Here is a 20,133-nt window from a genome sequence, read left to right as displayed (position 1 = left end):
CTCTGCAAAAACAATACTCTGCTCTAAACCACTGAGCCATCTCTCCAGCCTGGGACATGAAATTTTTGTTTGGGGTTATTTCTACCCAAAAAAGAACAGAATGAGCAAGCAGCTCAGCGTGTACAGCTTCGAGATTTAACTTGGGGTGACATGCCACTAGATGTCATGGTTGCCTTAACCTTGCTGAAATGTGAATCTGACCCAAAAGCATCTCCTATGATTAATTCAAAAAGGACCAAAAAATCTGTAGTCAACATGAACTTGATTAAGAAGTATCCAGGGCTGGTGTGGTGACTCTGCAGATGAAGGTTCTTGATGCCAAGCCAGACACTGAGTTCTCTCTCCAGGGCCCATGGAAGGGGAGAACCAGCTCTTGCAAATTGTCCTCTGACCTCCGCACACGTGCCCCCACACAATAAATAAGTATAGCAAAATATCTTTTAAAGAAGTAGTATTCAGCCGGGCGGTGGTGGCGCACGCCTTTAATCCCAGCACTCGGGAGGCAGAGGCAGGCGGATCTCTGTGAGTTCGAGACCAGCCTGGTCTACAAGAGCTAGTTCCAGGACAGGCTCCAAAGCCACAGAGAAACCCTGTCTCGAAAAACAAAAAAAAAAAAAAAAAAAAAAAAAAAAAAAGAAGTAGTATTCATAAGTAGTCTCACAATAAGACTTTTTCAAAGTTTTTCTTTGAGTCTGGGGTTGTAACTCATTGGTAGAGCATTTTCTTGGCACATACAAGGCATAGGTTTAATTTTCTGGCAGAGAAAATGGGCTTTTGTTATTTTTATTAAATATATCTGATGGGGGAGCTAACCAATCCCCTTGTTTGAGGAGCAGGTCCCCTCCGGAGGGGGAGGGGGGCAAATACCTATAAAACATCCGTGTGCGTTTGTTTTTGCCTTCTTTGTTTCTTGCACTTCGCTGGAACTCTGGCTTTGTAAGTTTTTCCCTTTTCCTCCTTTTATTATAGCTGAGTATTTTATAATAAAGCTAGTTTGGTTAATTCCAATTGCCGACCGACCGCCCCTTCATATATCTTTCCCCCAAAGATAATGTGAGAAACTAAAAGAGAATGGCATTTATTACAATTTAAGAACTTAGTTATTTCCTTTGTTCTATTCAACTACTTGCCCCTGCTGCCCAAGCCACTGTAGCTCTTGCCCATCTGCTAATAGTGTGCAATATTTAACCGTCTTGACGAACTTACCCTTAAGTGGACATGTTGGCCTCTCTCCTCAGAAATGATTTAATATCCTCCCTTCCTCCCTTCCTTCCTCCCTTCCTCCCTCCCTTTCGGGTCATAAAATCTTCTGAGAACTTTTGGTTAAAATGTTACACTGTAAGAGGCAGGTTGCCCAGTGGCCTGGCTACAGGCTTGGGTGCAGGACCTCTTCTGGATTTTCCCATTCTGAAGGAACGGAAAGTTGGTCTCACTGTGCCCCCATGTGCAGGTGAGCGATGTGTGTGTAGCCCTTTTTAAGGTCCGTGCTGGGGAATGAAGTCCCTCACCCACAGTCGTCTTTTCTGCCCTCCTTGTGGTCCTCGGATGCTGTGTGCAGGTGGCGTGATAAGAAAACATCAGTTCCTTTGCTGGTTTTGGGGGGTCACCCCCATCTTTATCTAATGTGTTGTCAAGCTTGCCTGGGTGCTTAGTGTCTTTGACTGGGTAACACTGGGATACAGATTGAGATTTGATGAAGTCAAACCTAGGTGGCCTCTGAGGTCCAGCAGTGCCTCTGCCTATACCTCATGTTTCTTGTCCTTTTAGATTGAGCAAGGTGCTTATGAAGGTCTGGTAGGGACTGACACTCTTAAGACTGACTTCATCAGGAAACAGAATCTGTAGTCATAGATGAGGTTCTGAACTCCAAATCATGTTAGAGCCATGTACAAGAAGCCACAATGCAGGAATAAATATTCAGGTTTGTTCTTATTCACGGGATTAAAGGTGATCAATATGTGTCAATGAGTTTTCTGGTACTTTGTATGCATGAACCCATCTGCTGATTAATCGCAGGAAGTTGTGTTATTGTGGTATTTTACAAAGTGTTTTCACACCCACTTAATACTTACTAAAACTTATTATTATGAGACTAGAGGACATATGGAAGACATGACAACTACATGGTTCCTGGAACACAAATAGGACATTAAGGAGACATTGTTAAAAATCTCAGTAAAGAGACTGGAGAGGTGGCTGTGTAATGGAGCCCTTGCCTAGCATGCGTGCTTAACAGGGCCCTGAGTTTGATTCCCAGGACTGCCAGAAAGCCTAAATAAAGCCTGAGCTTTAGGTTTATAGCTATGTCCTGTAGTGGTGAAGATGTAACAGTGTGGGAATCAGGTGCTGGGATATTAGGACAAAAATTTCTACAAAATAAAAAGATTATTTTAAAAATGTGATCTAATGAAAACAAGTTTTATTATTTTCATTCTATGGATTCCCAGTGTCTAGAAAGGCTGAATAGTCCGGCCTACACCAGAGGTGGCCAGACTCTGCCATGTCCGTTAATGCTGCCTTCCACATTGCCCTCTGTGGACAGTTCCATTTCTCTGGCCCTGTAGCCTCTGGGGGTTACAAGATAACACTTTCTCTGAGCTTGGAAGATAGCCCCATGGGTAAAGTGCTTGAGAGGACCTGAGTTTGATTCTCAGATCCCACGCAAAGAAAACAACCTGGTATGGGGGCATTTGTAACCCCAGCAATAGAGAAACACGGACGGGTGGATCTCAGGGCCTTGCTGGCCCGCCAACCTAGCCTGGCCTACTTGGTGAGCTCCGGGGCCATGAGAGACCCTGTCTCAAAAAAGGTAGATGTTGCCTAGGGAACAATACCCAAGGTCATCACCGGCTTCCTTCCACTCCACAAGTGTATCTGTGCACACACAGGCACACTAAGATAATTTAGTTTGAGACCCGGTCTCATGGACCCTTGAACTCTTGGTCCTTCTGCCTCCACCTCTCAAGTAAGTCACACTGCTCCTGGCCTGTTTTATGCTTTAATTGTTATTGATGGGGTACAGTGTGGTCATTTTGTCCACGAGTAATGAGCAAACCACAGTGATTAGTATTTCCATCTCCTTAAACATTTATCATTTCATGACAGATAAGGGCTCATGATGATCCATGTTCACAACCGGAAAAATAACTCAAAGATATATTTCTTGTTGACTTTGAATCAGAAGCCCTTGCATATTTGAATGCATAATATTGTTCTTGTTTTAGGGACCTGTTTGGTTAAACCAGTGTGGCAGAAACCTGACTTAGGAGCACGTGGAGAAGAGTCTGTGTGGCACAGTTAGGTTGCCATTGGTGTGATAAAACACCGTGACCAAAAACAATTTGGGAAAGAAAAAAATTTCATCTTACGGGTCACGCTCTATACATTTTGGGGTGGTTTTCTCCGCTCACTGTGGCTAACTGCTACTACTGAGACGTGCCTACCTGAGGTTCACCTGTGAGTCTGGTGCAGTTGTTTTAAGCTGATAGTGGCTTTCTTATTTCCCATAGGAAGAGCAAAGTTGTGATGTTAAAGATAGCAAGACTATCGGCTGAGTGGAAGTTGAGCTGAAGGGCTTTCTAACGCCAAAGCAACTAGGCTGCAGTTCAGCGGCTCTAAGTCCTGGCTGCATGCCAGACTCACCCAGAGAAACTCTGAGATGGCCAGACCTTTACCAAATAAGCCAAACTGACATCAGAATATTATAATGTGTGAACATGTGATAGGTCATTCCGTATGTCCTCGCCTAGGCACCACAGCCAGAATGAGAAATGATTATGTCATTCTTCTCATCCCCAGATTCAATAAATAAGCTAGGGTTTTATTATGATCCATGTCCTTGGCATGTGTGAAATTGCAGAGGAGTCTGTTTGCTCCCTTTGTTGTAGAAATGTATGTGCATCTATGTGCATCTCTGTGTTCTCAGAGTCAGCGCTCACATTCCATGGCTTTGAAGCCAGATTTTCTGGTTTGAATCTTGGCCTCCTTATGTTTTAACTGTCTGGCCGTGTGCGGGTTAACTCTTTGCTCCTTAGTTTCTTTGCGATAAACTAGAGACAGGAATGATACTTAAGTCATTAATCAAACAAATTAATGCATGCAGAATGATATGATTATAGTGATACATAGGAAATGCTTCATACATGATACCTACTGTAATGTATGAATAAGAATGCACTCGGCGTACTTCTGAAACTTGTGGTTACTACATTCATGGATTGCAAAAGGATCATAGTAATGAAACTCTGTCGTTGGGTTCATGTGTGTTGGGTGCTGTGTATCTTTCTGCAGAATCTATACTCTCCTGTTCAGCATCTTTCCTGGGCTCGCTGCTGAACCTTTACATCCCAGCCCAGTTCAGCCATCTTCTTCTGTAAATTGTCTAAATGTCTCAGGTTGCCTGAATGTGTGCAATAGGAGGTTGGTATGCTATGTCAGCTCTTCTCTGGTACACTCCCCCAGCAGGGCCAGCATCACGAGAGCCAGGTGCAGTCAATAAGCAGTGAATCAGAAGAGCGGGAACCATGGTTACCTGATAAAAACATATCCCTAGGCTTGGTATGCTTTCTAGCTGTTGGTAACAAGTTTCAGTTTAACCTTCCTAGCAGCCGACTTGAAGTCGTCACCGAAGCAAAGATGTGAAAGCAAGCCGATTATTCGGGACCACAATCACAGATACTCTTTTTGCTATGGTTGAGTTAAAGAGTGCCCACTGTATTAGTCAAGCTTCCCTGTTGATAATGGAGCTTACCTAAGGAGGCTGTGGGTGAACACTAGGATGGAAAAGATTGGAAGTTATCTAATCTCTTTCATCCTTAAAATTCTATTTTGTATTTCGTTGTCTAAATTTAGCCTACAGAATAATGGGTTCATTATGACGCCTTCAATCATGTCTCTCATTGTACTTTGTTCATATCCACCCTCTTTTATCCTCTCTTTATCCCCAAAATAATCACCCTTCTGTTTCCATAGATATAGACATATGCTCTCTATGCATATGTCTCTACTCTGCTCTCTCTGACATATGAGAGAACACAACACATTTGTCTTTCCTCCCTCATTACCCTCTCTTGTTCCTCCTTTCCGTTCTCCATACCTTCCTTCTCCCAAACAATCACTTTTCTATTTCATAACCCTTTTTTGTTTGTTTGTTTTGTTTTGTTTTTTTCAAGACAGGGTTTCTCTGTGTAGCTTTGGTGCCTGTCCTGGAACTAGTTCTTATAGACCAGGCTGGCCTCGAACTCACAAAGATCCACCTGCCTCTGCCTCCCGAGTGCTGGGATTAAAGGTGTGCACCACCACAACCCAGAAAATATCATATACTTTGAAGAATCTGTATTCCACATATAAAAATGTGATTATTTGTCTTTCTGAGTCTGGGTTATGTTATTTAGAATGGTGTACTACAGTTTCTTCTAGTCTAGAATGAGGAAAAAAAGAAGGGCAAAGTTGTGATGTTAAAGATAGCAAATGTCAAAATTTTACTCTTCTCTGGTTGAGTAAAAACTCTATTGTGTATGTATATGCCACATTTTCTTTATCCATTCATCTCTCTTTGTTTAAGCATGTATGTGTATGTGTGCACACATGTAAAGTGCACATGAACATATGTGGTACAGAGTTGTTCCTCAGGGATCATCCACATAGTTGGTTTTTGGATTTTGTTTGTTTTGAGACAGGCTCTGTCACCAGAAACTGTTTGGTCTCCAATTAGGCTAGACTGGCTAGCCAGTGAGCTTCAAGAATCTGTCTGTCTGCCTCCTGAGTGCTGCTATAGCAAGCACACACCATTCCCAGCTTTTCTCATAGGTTCTGGAGATCAGACTCAAGTCCTGATGCTACAAGCATCACCTCTTTTTAAAAAAGATTTACTTTTGGTTTATGTGTATGTGTGTTTGCCTGCGGCATGTATATGCACTCCAGGCAAACAGAGGCCAGAGAAGGCTTTCGGATCCCCAGGAGCTAGAATTACAGGTGGTTGTGAGTCACCACGTGAGTAGTGGGAATAGAACCCATGTTCTCTACAAGTGCTCTTAACTACTGAGCCATCTCTCCAACCCAAACTTGTTCACCTCTCGATGGGCATCCACATTATGTATCTTGGCTATTGTGAGTAGTACCATAATAAACAAGGGTGTGCATGGATCTCTGGTGTGTTGGCTGAGATTCCCTTGGGTATATATCCTGGAGAATATATATATATATATATATATATATATATATATATGTGTGTGTGTGTGTGTGTGTGTGTGTGTGTGTATGTATGTATATGTATATATATAATGTACATGTATATAATTATTTGGATGATGTGATGATGTGATTGTCCTGGTTTTAGTTCTTCTGAAGAACCTCCTCCAGACTGGTTTGCATAATTGCTGTGCACGAGCAGCGTGTAAGGGTTTCTTCTCCTGTAACCTCCCCCAAGCATTTCTTTGATCAATTTTCTTAACGGTAATTATTCTGCCTGAGGTGAGATGGACTCTCAATATACTTTTGATATTCATGTCCCTGGTGGCTAAGGCCATTGACCATTTTCTCAGATATTTATTTCTCATTTGATTCCTTTCTGTATTGTGTATATGCACATAGGTGAAGTCAGAGGTTGACACTGAGTGTCTTCCTCAATCACTTCTTGAATTTAACTTTTGTGATAGAGTGTCCTGCTGCACCTGTAGCTGACCAATTCATCTAAAATGCAGGCAAGCCCCAGAGGTTCTCCTGTCTCTGTCTTTCCAGCTCTGGGATTACAGGCACACTCCCCGATACCTGGTCTTTTATCTAGGTCACGAGGATCCCAACTCAAGCTTTGCACAGAGGGCACCCTACCCAGGAGTCATCCACCCAACTCCTGACTTTCTTCTCTTGAGAACTATTCGGTTCATTTGCCCATTGATTGACTGATCATTTGGGGGGATTTTTTGTGTTTAAGTTTTTGAGTTCTTTATATAGTCTAGATATTAGTCCACTGCCAGCTACTTGGCAGAAGTTTCCTCCTCTTTACTGTGTTAATTGTTCTCTCCGCTGTACAGAAACTCTTTAATCTTGCAGAACCCATTCTGACAGTTCTTACAATTATCTCCTGAGCTGTTGAAGTCCTTTTCTGGAAACCTAGGCCTATGCCTATGTCTTGAAATGTTTTCTTATATAAGTCTCAAAGTTTTGGGTCTTATATTAAGTTCTTTTGTCCATTTTTAAGTTGTTTTGTGCAGGGTGAGAGATAGGGATCTAACTCAATTCTTCTATTCGTGGAGACTCAGTTTTGCTAGCATTGTTTGTCCAAGAGGTTGCTTTTTCTCCAGTATTTGTTTCTGGTACCTTATAAGGAAACAGGTGGCTATAGTGGGCTGTGTATATTTCTGGGTCCTTTTTTTGGTGTACACATCTGCTTGCTGTTGGTACCGTGCTCTTTTATATAGCTCTTAAAATCCTAAAATTCCAAACTGTATGTGTAGGGCTTGGTGCTGTTGTTTTTCACTTGATAAAGGCAGATATCAAACATGTTTTCACCCTTAGTTATTGAGTATACTATCAGAACACCAAAAGAGTAAAATCACTATTAATTTAGCTGAAGTATCCAGGTATTCAAGATACTGTCTAATTGGAGTGCAAAAGATGTTGAGGGACTTCTCAGACTATTTTAAAATTAAATTTGCCTAAACTCTTCTAAGTGATTTTGTAGATTTCCATAATAAATGTGGCAAACATTTCTCTTATGGGATGTAAATAATCAAACTCTGTTGCACTGTAGAGTAATATTATAAAGCACTTAGCTAATCAGATTGTGAAGTTGCTCAAAATTCCTACCATGTAATTTTTGCATAGAGAGAGGCTGTCTCATGCTGTGCAATTAACGGGTTTTATTAGCTATAAATTCGTGGTTGCTGGCAGGCCTTATGTCCCGGTGCCTGGGGAGAACTGGATCTTGCTTTTTGAACTGATCTTGCACAGTCACATGTCAAGAAGGTGTGGACATGTTGTAGCAGGGACAGTGGCCCAGCCTCTGAGAGAGAGTCACTGAGAGGTTCCCTTAAGCTTCTATAACTAAGAGGGCTCTGGAATTTTCCATCCCTCTTGTAATGTCTGGTTCTCTATAAAGTCGTGTTCCTTTCTGTTCTCAAATCCTATTTGTAGTTAAAGAGTGTGGTTGCTGATAGCAGGGTTCTGAAATCACACAATTTGTGTTTGAAATCTGGCTTTGCCATCCACTGTGCCCTGGGCTTGTCTCCTTACCTAGGTCCCCCTGTAGAAAGTGTGGAACTAGACAGGAGCCCTGGTTTGTTGTGAGAAAAGAATGCTTAGTCTAGTTTATATTGAGTAGGCACTCAATAAATGGTAGCCTTTGATATGGGGAACTCTGCAAATTCACGTCCATTTGAACAAGGCAGTTGTTAATTGTAGTAAGGAGGCCGCTTGTTTCCTGGCCGCCCGGCAGCTTAGACCCAAAAATAATCACACAGAAACTATATTATTTAAAACACTGCTTGGCCCATTAGCTCTAGCTCCTTATTTTCTAACTCTTACATCTTAATTTAACCCATTTCCATTAATCTGTGCATCACCACAAGGTCCATGGCTTCTTTCTGACTCCACCTCCTTTCTCCAAGCATTCAGTTTAGTTTTCCCCACCTAGCTCCGTTCCCCTATAGCTCTGCTATAGGCCAAAGCAGTTCCTTTATTTATCAATGGTAATCACAGCATACAGAGGGAAATCCCATATTACCTCCCCTTTTCTTTTTAAATAAAAAGGAATGTTTTAACTTTAATATAAAAAATTACATATAACAAAAAAGTATCAAGCAAGAATTATAGTTATAATATTTATATATATTTTATCTTTTATCATAACTAAGGAAAGCTATAACTGTAACTATAAATTCTTCAACTCCATCAAAGACTCCAGAAGGATATAATATTACCTAACTAAACAGGAAATGCATTGTAAGCAACTTCCAAAACTCTAATTCAAAAATTGACAGAGACATTTGGTGACTTGGACAGTCACCCAAAGTTCCTCTGTACCATTGGGGCATCCATCTTCAGCCTATGGGCCCATAGTATCCAGCAGACTTTTCCACAAAGCAGGAAATTTCTAAGACAGTTCCGCCTATATTGGCAGTTTGTCAGTCAATTTCTTCTGTGTCCTGCAGAATGTCTGGCAGACTCTTCCATAAAGCAGGAACCCCAAAGAGTCGTCTCACCTTTAGGCAAGTTCAACAGTCATTTCTCTGTGGGTCCTACATGTCCAGTTCATTAAGCAATCCAGGCAAGAGCAGTTTCTTGCCCAAATGACTAACCAAGTCCATAAGGAGCCTCTTTTATGCCCATCTTCCTCTTGAAGAATTGGTGCAGCCAGGAGCAGATGTGTCTCATTGTCATAAAAAGTCCTAAGTTCTTTTTTTTTAAATCTTTATTTAACTTTATTTCATGCGCATTGGTATAATGATGTCAGATTCTCTTGAACTGGAGCTATAGACAGCTGCAAGCTGCCATGTGGGTACTGGGAATTGAACCCGAGTCCTCTGGAGGAACAGTGATCTTAACCACTGAGCCATCTCACCAGCCCCGAAAAGTCCTAAGTTCTTAAAACATTTTAAATGCCATGTTCTGAAGGTCTCTGAAAGATTTGAAAAATACCTAACTGAAATAATTATATATATCTAGAAAACCTAACTAACCTGACTACAAGCTTGATTATTATAGATGATTATCTATTAACCTGTATTTTTAAATTATACATTACATTTTAAATGAGCTGCACAAACACAATACCTTAATTAAGAGCAGAAATGTACATATAACACAATTGACCTTAAATTTGTATCAATAAACCAAGAGCCATACCAATGCAAATCTTTATACCATAGCCCCCTTTAAATGTAAACAAACATTTATAAACAATATTTGGGAATATGAACATAGTTTTTCTCCAAACTGCTTCCTGCTGTTTATTGGGTGAAGTAATTTTTTTGAGAGGTGTTCAAGGAGACCTTTCAGGGGGTCTTAGTCCATCAAACCATATTAGTCTGGAATTAATCCACAGGTTCTCATCTTCTGTGGAAACAAAAGAAGAATCTCTTTTCCAAAGCAACATATCCTTAGACTCAGATTCTGAAGTCAAGATACCTTTATAATATAGATGCTGGCTTGGCTTACTTAGCAATCCATACAATGAAATGACTCTCTGTACTTAGCTCCTTCACAGTCAAAAAAATTCAAAGAAAACACAATAATATACAAATCCAGACTCCGTGAATTTTCCATCTTTACTTGTTTTTCTTTTTCTTCTATTTCCCAAGCTTACATACATTTATCCAACACTGTGACCCATTTAGAGGTCTTTTCCATCTGGATTTGTCTTTATTGCATATCTATAATTCTTTACTGTCCTGGAGCGCTTCTTAAAATGCTAAGCGCTTCTTAAAAACTTAAGCTGTGGCCGGGCGGTGGTGGTGCACGCCTTTAATCCCAGCACTCAGGAGGCAGAGACAGGCGGATCTCTGTGAGTTCGAGACCAGCCTGGTCTACAAGAGCTAATTCCAGGACAGGCTCCAAAGCTACAGAGAAACCCTGTCTTGAAAAACAAAAAAAAAAAAAAAAAAAAAAACTTAAGCTGTGGCATTTCTAGGGTATATATGGTACCTCCTGCTTGCTCCACACAGTCTAACATTGTGGAAATCTGTTAGTGCCTGCGACTGCTGGGTGGGAGCCATCATCACCACCTCGACTCTGATAACCAGTCTGCCCATGCTGCCACCAAGTAATTTGCAGTACGCTATCCGCAAACCCCATTTAAGTGCTCAATAGCCGAACCTCCCAAAAGAGCCACATCTATCAGTGCTGGTGGACCAGGAAGCTGCTGTTTTTTAAAAAGAAGCCTCGCAGTTTTTACTGTGCTCCAGGGTGACTTGGTCGCTACAAGCCCATTTAGAAAAAAAAAATTGTCGCTGCCAGGAAACTGTGCTAAACTCTGTTCTTTTGTGTCTAGAATTTCAAGCTCTCTCAGGATTTTAAGTGGATTTTTGTTGGTCACGTGAGCGCCAATTTGTAGAAAGAGGGCTGCTTAGTTGTTTCTGCTGTTTAGCCCCAAAATAATCACACAGAAACTATATTATTGGAATGGGACTGATGGAACTTGTGATCAAACCGGACTCTCTGAATGTGGCTGACAGTGGAGGCTGGCTGAGAAGCCAAGGACAATGGCAATGGGCTCTGATTCTACAGCAAGGACGGGCTCTGTGTGAGCCTTGTCAGTTTGGTTGATCACCTTCCTGGACCTGGGGGGAGTTTGGAGGACCTTGGACTTAACATAGTGAAGGGAACCCTGATGGCTCTTTGGCCTGGAGAGGGAGGGAGTGGGGGTATGGGTGGAGGGGAGGGGAGGGAAGGGGGAGGAGGGGAGGAAATGGAAATTTTTAATAATATTTTAAAAAATAAATAAAAAAAGAAAACAGAAAAAAAAAGAAACTATATTATTTAAAACACTGCCTGGCCCATTAGCTCTAGCTTCTTATTGGCTAACTCTTACATCTCAATTTAACCCATTTCTATTAATCTGTGTATCGCCACGTGGCTGTGGCTTACTGGGAAAACTTCCAGGCATCTGTCTCCAATGGTGCTACATGGCTTCTCTCTGACTCCACCCTTCTTTCTCCCAGCATTCAGTCCACTCCTCCCCACCTAGCTCTGCTCTGCCTGCCCTGATCTGCTATAGACTCAAAGCAGTTCTTTATTCATTAATGGTAATCACAACATACAGAGGAAAATTCCACATCACACAACTTGTGTTTAAAATCTGGCTTTGTCATCCACTGTACCCTGCGCTTGTCTCTTTACCTAGGTTTCTTTCCCCTGTAGAAAGTGTGGAACTAGACAGGAACCCTGGTTTGTTGTGAGAAAGGAATGCTTAGTCTATTTCACACTGAGAAGGCATTCAATAAATGGTAGCCTTTGATATGGGGAACTCTGCAAATTCATGTCCATTTTAACAAGGCAGTTCTTAATAAATATTTTCTCTTAATAATTTTTAAACATTTTTATTCTATTTAGGTTTTGTGTGGTTGTTTTTTTTTTTGAGACAGGGCTACACGGATTTCATGCTGACCTTGAACTGCCTATACAGCTCACTATGACTTTGAACTTCTGATCCTCCTACCTCTACCTCCCTAGTGTTGGGATTACAGATGTGCAACACCAAGCCAAGATAGACAACTTTATTAGACATTCTTTAAAGAGAGCAAGGACCAGAAACATATATAAAAGAGGCAGAAGTAGGAAAGCAGATTTTATTATTGATATTTAGTAGGCCCCTGGTAAGTGAGCTAATTAACCTATCTAAGACCCAATTTCTCCAACATTTAAATACGATAAAATAGATAAATGCTTTGAAAATGTTGCATTGTGTTTAGGTAAAATCATAGGTAAACATGGATAGACAAGTATAAGTATATGAAACTAAATCAAGCAATTCATGTCAGTGGAATCCATTGTTAGAAGAGATGAATTCCTTGGCCTGAAAATACAGGTTGACTAATGATGAGTGGGTTATAAAGGAGCAGGAAAGGAGCCAGAGGAGAGACTGACATTGGTTGGGCACCTGGCATTTGTTGGAACTGGGGGGTAGGACTTGCTGTCCCCTTGTGTTGCAAGTGAGAAGAATGGGTCTCAGAGTCTTAATTTCCCCAGAGTCCTTTGGTGGCCTTAGCTTTCAATTACTGTAACATAACTCCTGAGACAAACCCTCTTAACCTGGGGGCAGGGTTAGTGTGGCTCACAGTTTGGGAAGATTCAGTCTGACTGACTACTGGCTCCATCGCCTGAGGCCCCACAGCATATGATGAGAATGTTGGTAGAGGGAGCCTGTTTACTTTATGTCTGGGTGCAGAGGAAATGAAAGGGGAAGAGTCTAGGGCCCCATTTTCCTCTTCAGGGGTAAGACTTCCCTCCAGGCTCCCCACTTCAAGATCTCGCTATCCCCCAGTAGCACCCCACAAGAGACTGAGGCTCTAGTTACCACATGGAGCTTCGGGGCATTAAAGATGAAACTCTGTCAGTCCCCCATTAAGCACCACAGCCAGGCTACCACAAAAGTCAGGCCCACTGCAGAGGAGGTCCTAATATACCATATCCAGTTCACTGGGTAGTTACTGAGTGCCTCCTCCATGAAAAATGGTATCAATAATACATTAATTATCATTAATAATACATTAATTATCATCAGACTTTAAAACTAAAGGAATTGGGAAATGTGTTCATGCAAGTCATTTTCTAGGAAGAAAGCAAGACCCAAGACTTTCTTTGGAATTATACGTTTTTGTTTAATAGTTTAGCACAATGCAGCCAACTCTTTGACAGGGTAAGTACATTGTGATCAAAAGCCAGATTTTTACATGTGGTTTGGTCATCCAAATTCGAGCAAGGTTGTTTTAGTATTTTGTTTTTTCCTGTAAACTGCAACTACACCCAGTGGTAGGCACAGTGAGCGTGTGGTTTGAGACATTCTTTGGGTCTTGGGCTGGAACACTCTTTGTTTTGCTAAGTTCTTACCACCCTCCTGTTCAGCCAGGTTAGTCTAATCTTAGTTTAGTTAAGCATGCACTAACCTAGAAGGCCAAGGCCCATCTCCAGGTGCTGAGTCGGCTGTAACATCCCACCCAGAAAAGCCGTTGAGCAACCAGAAACTCCCCAGTTCTGCTGACGTGGCTGACCAAAGCCTCACGGGACTTTTGATCAGTTTTTAAGAAACACAGGGAGAATGACTGGTTTCGTTTTTCTTAGCATCTGTAACCAGTTTTTTAAAAGGAAAAAAAATGTCTTTATGACGTCAAATCTCTTTAGGGATATAGGGTTCCTATTATGGAGCCTGGATTCAGTTCATTTAGCCTTTCTTCCTCCCTGAGTACCTGGGGAGCCTTGCTGGAAAGGGAATCTAGAGATCTGTAGAGCTCGCTGCCTGTCACGTGACCGTTTGTGAATGGGTCTCATTAAACCCGGAGTGACTCAAAAGGCCTGACCTGTGCCTGACACTCTGGTGATTAAACCCCCCATCCTGCTGTGTAGGTTGTTCTTGTGACAGCATTTCCAAAGTCAAGGGGCCAGTTTTCCATTTTACCACTATGTATGAGAGTCACTTTTGAAAAGGAGATTTGATTTTAGGAAAATGTTCCGAGCCACGAATGCAGTGATTCAGGCAACATGTTTCTGGGTTGGGTCCATTTGAGCCCCCGAAACTTGTTGCATGCAAACCTTATGCCTGAGACTGAGAACTGTCCTTGTCTTGGTGATGACAGTGTGAAGCCATTTAGCAGAGAAGGGATAGAAAAGGAAGGTCTGCCCCTGGCCTGAAGGAGATAGGCAGTCTGGCCTCACAGGTCTCCACGTACTGCCTCCAGAGCTCCAAGATCTCTTGCTCCTTGTCCACTCTCCTACTAAGGACAACAGTTGTGGGCTCTGTGATCATGAAAGATAAGGAGTGCTCCTTACCGAGAAACCAGGGCTTCCCTTTTTTACAAGCTTCCCTCTGCTGGAGGGCCTGCTGCATCTGTGCTGGATCTGCCTGCTGCTCACCAGGAGCAGCCTGCACGAAGAGGCTCCCCTGCCGAGCACTGGGGCTCCATCTCCACGCACTGGGGAGGAGCACTTGCTGCAGGGACATGAAGAAGCGGAGCATGCGGAGCATGCGGCTCACCTGCAGAGTCGTTGCTGCAAATAAATGGCAGGATGGAGCAGACAGAAGCTTTAAGGCTGAGTAAGCGTCTGCCTTTTTTAATTTTTGAAATAATATAATTACATTTATCCCTTCCCTTTCCTCCCTCCAAGCCCTCCCATAGATATCTCCCAGCTCTCCTTCAAATTTATGGGCTCTTTTTTTCACCAGTTGTTATGCATGCATATGTGATATATATATACATACATATACATTATATATACATATATATATTCCTAACTATAACCTTTTAGTCCATGTAATATTACTAAGGTGTATGTTTTAGGGACTGACCATTTGGCACTGGACAACCAGTGTGCCCTTCCCTGGGGAAGGCCGTCTCTCCTGTCCCCAGGTTTCCTCAGTGGCCTAGAGTTCTTTGTGTAGGACTAAGCCTCGGGGTCATTTCCCCATCCACTTTGGCATGTGTATCGTTGTTCTTGTTCACTTCATGTTTAAGCAGTTAGTTGGAGACTTGATGGGTGTAGCTTCTGACATTACAAGGAGACACAATCTGCCTGCAAACTCCCTGAACCTCCGGCTCTTATAAGCTTTCTACCCTTCTTCTGCAATATTCCCTGAGCTGTAGGCTTGGGCATGTTTTGAAGACTTATCCGTTGGGCCCTGCTCTACACCTCTGCATTTTGGTTTTTGGTTAGTTGTGGTTTTCCGTGGTGGTCTCTGTCTGTTACAAAGAGAAGTCTCCCTAGCGGGTGGTGAAGACTGCACTTACCTGTGGGTCTAAGGAGAAGTGTTTATGGGTTGTTGATAGGGATGCTGCTGGCTTTAGTAAGTTAGCATTTGAGGCTTCTCCTCCCATGACCATGACATGGTAGCACTGAGTACCTAAGAGGTTCACTCCAGACACAGGGCATGCTCAAAGAGAGAAAAGGAAGTGGGGCGTCTCCAGCAAAGGTGCTTGTTTGTCTTGGACAGGGACACTTGAAGCACTGCCGTCAAATCCTAGCTCCCACAGTTTAAGATAGCAGTGAGCTGTGGAACAGAAATTTCACACCTGGCCTTTGCATCATTGGACAGTCATTTTTTTCTGAAATCTAGCTCAAGGGACCTTCCAGCTAGCTTAGGTAGAAGAAGAGATTGGCTACTGAAGCAAACATGAGCCGTCCAGTATTTTATGCTTGCCGGTATTAACTCCACGCCAACCCCCAAAACTTCATTTATTTTCTACCTACTTACTAGTTGCAGAGTGGGTTTTTAATGAAATCACAACTCTTATTTATGGGAATAAATGTGTAGCAAACCTGTCACTAATTCATAGTTAGTAGGTTCCCTTGGGGAGCCCTTTCTGACTTTCTTCTTGGTAGCCCCTTCCTAGGCTGGAGAATTAAAAATCCATTTTCTGGTTGCCAGTAATATGCTGTACACTTAAAATGTTAAACCTTTTCTATATTTGACTTATGCCTCCTTACATTTTAAATTTCTTGATTAGCCATAGTTTATCTCCATAGGGTAACAGTCCATCACTGATGGAAGTCAAGGCCAGAACTCAAGCAGGGCAGAATCCTAGAGGCAGGAGCGGAGGTAGAGGACATGGAGGGATGTTGCTTACTGGCTTAACCCTGTGACTTGCTCAGTCTGCTTCTTAAAGAACCCAGGATCACCAGCCCAGGATTGGCACCACCCACAACGGGCTGGGCCCTCCCTCATCAATCACTCATTTAGCAAATTCCCTACAACTGGGTCTCATGGAGGCATTTTCTCAGTTTAGGTTCCTTGCTTTCCGATAATTGTAACGTCAAGTTGGCATAAAACTATCCGGCAATACAATAATATCCTCTTTTAGATATTAGCAAATATGTACTGTGACATTTTTAACTTAAAAGTTAAGTTTAATAAATGTAACTAATTTTGCCATGCCATTTGTGAAAAGTTTCTTAGTATTAATATATTTCAAACTGTACCAATATGGCCTCCTATTAGCTCTCCAGCAAACATCAGGGATCTACCTTTCTGCAGTCACATGAGAAGACGGTGATAATGTGTTTCTAATTGCTTATTGGAAAATCACTATAGCTGGGCATAATGTAAATAACAGAATTAAGTGAGTCTATTCCACTAGTGCCGTGGTTCTCAACCTGGGGGTTATGACCCCTCTGGGGAGTTGCGTATCAGATTTACATTACGATTCATAACAGTAGCAAAATTACAGTTACGAAGTAGCAATGTATGAAAGGGTCCCAGCGTTAGGAAGGTTGAACCTCTAGCTTAATTCTGACTCACTCAACTGATAAAAGTCCAGGCTGGCTGCCCCACCCCCACCCCCGCGCACCAAAGAGACAGTATACAAGAAACATATATTTAGCTGCTCAGAAAAGGACTTTTACTGGACATAAATATTCTGTCTACCTCTTCATCGTCCACCCCTGCCACGTGGACTGACTAGTAGTTGTGACGTTTGTTGCCATCTCAGCCCTGGTCAGGAAGCTTTAGACTTTGAAGTACGCTTCTGAAGGCAGTCTTGTCAACGTCACGTTCTTGTTGAGCATGCATGTGTCTTTTACATGTAAGTGAAAGAAACGCAGATGGGAAGCCTATGTATTAAGACCCACGCGTATGACGTGTGAAGCCTATGTAATAAGACGCACACAGGTGACCTTTTACACCGCTTCATCTTTTGTCTTCGTACAGGCCGAGATCCTGAGCGTCCTCAGCCACAGGAACATCATCCAGTTTTATGGAGTCATTCTGGAACCTCCCAACTACGGTATCGTCACAGGTAGGACCTCACTGTTGGTCTGTCTTCCCTCCCAGGTGCCTGGCTTTGATTCCATCGTGTGCTAAAATGCTTAATATTAGGTTCTGTCATGAAGTGTGCACTACTGACAGATGTCACATCTGTTGCCATAAAGCATTAATAAAACTGATTATATCAATATAATTAAGAATGGTGTTTCCACCACTACCCATGTTTAATTGTGCTAATTATACCTGTGTAGATGCCGTGCAAATGCACCTGCAGCTCAGAGCCAATGTGTAAGGTGCCGTTTAACTAAAATTTCATTTAATTAGTTGAAGTGAGAGATGTTTTTTGTAACTCTGTGACCTTTTATAAATTAAGATTTCTTGAGATGTTCGTGTGGTAATTCTTTCAGTGCATCCTAATCCCACTGGAGCTCTTTATTCGGGTCCCTGATGTGAGGACCATATTTTTCAGGTTTGGTCATTTGCGCTCATAACGACCTTGAGCTAAATTATCACGTAGTTTTGAGCAGGAATTTTTAGCTGATGGAAATACCCTTTCTGAAAATGAGCACATGAAAAGTTTTGCCACAAGAAACTACAAAAGATATACTTGTAAACATTTTACACTTACGTTTGTACATCTTAGTGAGCAGAGTTAGGCCCACTGTACCTATAATGTTGGATTTTACAGTAAATAACTTTAATCAGCTCCAGCCAAGTCCTCGTCCAATTCAACCGCAGAACGTATTAATTATAAGTACCCAAACTCATTTCCTTTAGCTTGATCCTGGTTTGCTTTCATCACAGACACATCTCATTTGTGTGTTCTGTTATTGACTGGTCCTTCTCATTAGCTAATTAAGGGCAAGTGCCACAGTTTATAACAGACTGCAGACATTCACTGGTCATAATTTATACGAAGGTTCATCTTGGTGGCACTTTATGGGGAGGTTTCATGATATTTGTTGCAACAGTAGAACACGGGGCTCTCCATATGCAAAGGTTCCCCATTCATGGATTTAACCAACTAAGGAGAGAAAGAAAGAGACCAGAGTGGGAGGGGCAGTGATGACGGAAAGCAATATAATATAACCACTATTTGCTTGGCATCTACATGACATTTGCTAGTGTGAGGGGTAGAGAGATGATTCTAAGTACAGATGTTCCTCCATCCTTAGTGGGCTGAAATCTCAGTAAGCCCACCGTAAATGGCCAATATCCAAGATGAAAGTGCGTTTAGTGCACCTACCCTATTAAACATCATAACTCAGCAACACAGCACACTGTAGGATATGAGAGGTTCCCTTTGTGACCCTTGTGACACACCAGAGGCCATGGCTTGATGTCGCTGCTGTTCAGTAGGACAAGATAGTAAGACCAGCAAAAAGAGAACATAATTCAAAGTATGTTTTCTACAGAATATGTGTCAATTAAAATATTTCAGTTAAAAAACATATTTGTGCTGGGAAGTGGTGGCGCACACCTTTAATCCCACCACTCAAGAGGCAGAGGCAGGCAGATTTCTGTGAGTTCAAGCCAGCTTGGTCTATAGAGTGAGTTCTAGGACAGCCAGGACTACACAGTGAAACCCTGTCTTGAAAAAACCAAAACCAAACAAATGAAAAAGAAAAGCAAACAAAACAAAAACACATTTGTTTACATTGTGTGTGTTACATAGTTATGCAAACACTGTTGTTTTATAGAAGAAACCTGTATAGGCATTTTAGTACCTGAATGGGGGGACTCAATCCCCTAAGGATTCTAAGGGATGACTATATATATTTGCATTTTCAGAGCCTGCTACCATTACCATAAAATTCAAAAGAAAAACAACAGCTTGGAAATCAAAGAACTTCCTTAAAACTTTTTTTAAAAAAAAATATGGATGTGTTTTCCCTATATGAGGGTGTCGGGTATCCTGGATTTAGAGTTACAGACAGTTGTGAGCTGACATGAGGGTGCTGGGAATTGAACCCAGGTCCTCTGGAAGAGCAGTCAGTGCTCTTAAGCACTGAGCCATCTCTCCAACCCCTGCTAGTAACTTTAAAAAAAGAATTAAAGCAATCTGTTAATATGGTAAATGTTCCCAAGACCCACTGGACATTCTGCAGAACAACATGGCAAGCACGAGTCACAGGACACAGAACAAGAAGAGCAAGGACTCTTGGTATTCCCAGGGAAAGTGGCATTATGACAGGAAGCAGAGTGGCTACAGTGGACAGACGGAGCCTACTTTCCGCAAAAGGGCGAAAACTACAAAGAAGATTGCAGTGAGACTTGAGTGTGCTGAGCCCACTGCAGATCCGAGAGGATGCTAGCTAGTAAGAAATGTGAGCATTTTGAACTGGGAGTCAATAAGAAGAGAAAGAACCAAGAGATCCAGTTCTAAGCAGTTATGAAAACAATAAAATCATGAGCTTTACTCACAAGAAGAAAGGAAGGACGGACACACACACACACACACACACACACAGAGAGAGAGAGAGAGAGAGAGAGAGAGAGAGAGAGAGAGAGAGAGAGAGAGAGAGAGAGAGAGAGAGAAAACAAATACTTTACACTGAAGCTCAATATTTATGGTGGGTTCAGTTCCCAATGAGACAAAAGGTGGACAAGTTCACTCCCTTGGTAGAGTAGTTAAGAGTTAGTTTTGCTAGTCACAGATTTAAAGTTATCTAATGTTAACTATAAAAGAGATCGAATCCAAACCATGGCCAATCCATTGATAA

The 20,133-nt window shown here is 42.0% G+C and overlaps 1 protein-coding gene across 3 annotated transcripts in view; it reads left to right on the top strand.

Annotated features, from left to right (window-relative positions):
• Nucleotides 1-20,133, top strand: part of Map3k20 (mitogen-activated protein kinase kinase kinase 20) — a 158,335-nt gene that overhangs the window by 51,702 nt on the left and 86,500 nt on the right. For all 3 annotated transcript variants that reach the window (XM_038335733.1, XM_038335732.2, XM_038335734.1), the window contains exon 3: nt 17,354-17,441. In XM_038335733.1, the coding sequence (XP_038191661.1) occupies nt 17,354-17,441 (88 nt within the window). The remainder of the gene's footprint in view (nt 1-17,353; nt 17,442-20,133) is intronic.

This window comes from Arvicola amphibius, chromosome 7 (assembly GCF_903992535.2).
Source record: "Arvicola amphibius chromosome 7, mArvAmp1.2, whole genome shotgun sequence".
In the NCBI taxonomy this organism is placed as follows: domain Eukaryota; kingdom Metazoa; phylum Chordata; class Mammalia; order Rodentia; family Cricetidae; genus Arvicola; species Arvicola amphibius.
Note: the sequence above shows the minus strand (reverse complement) of the source record. Positions and strands in the feature narration are given on the sequence as shown.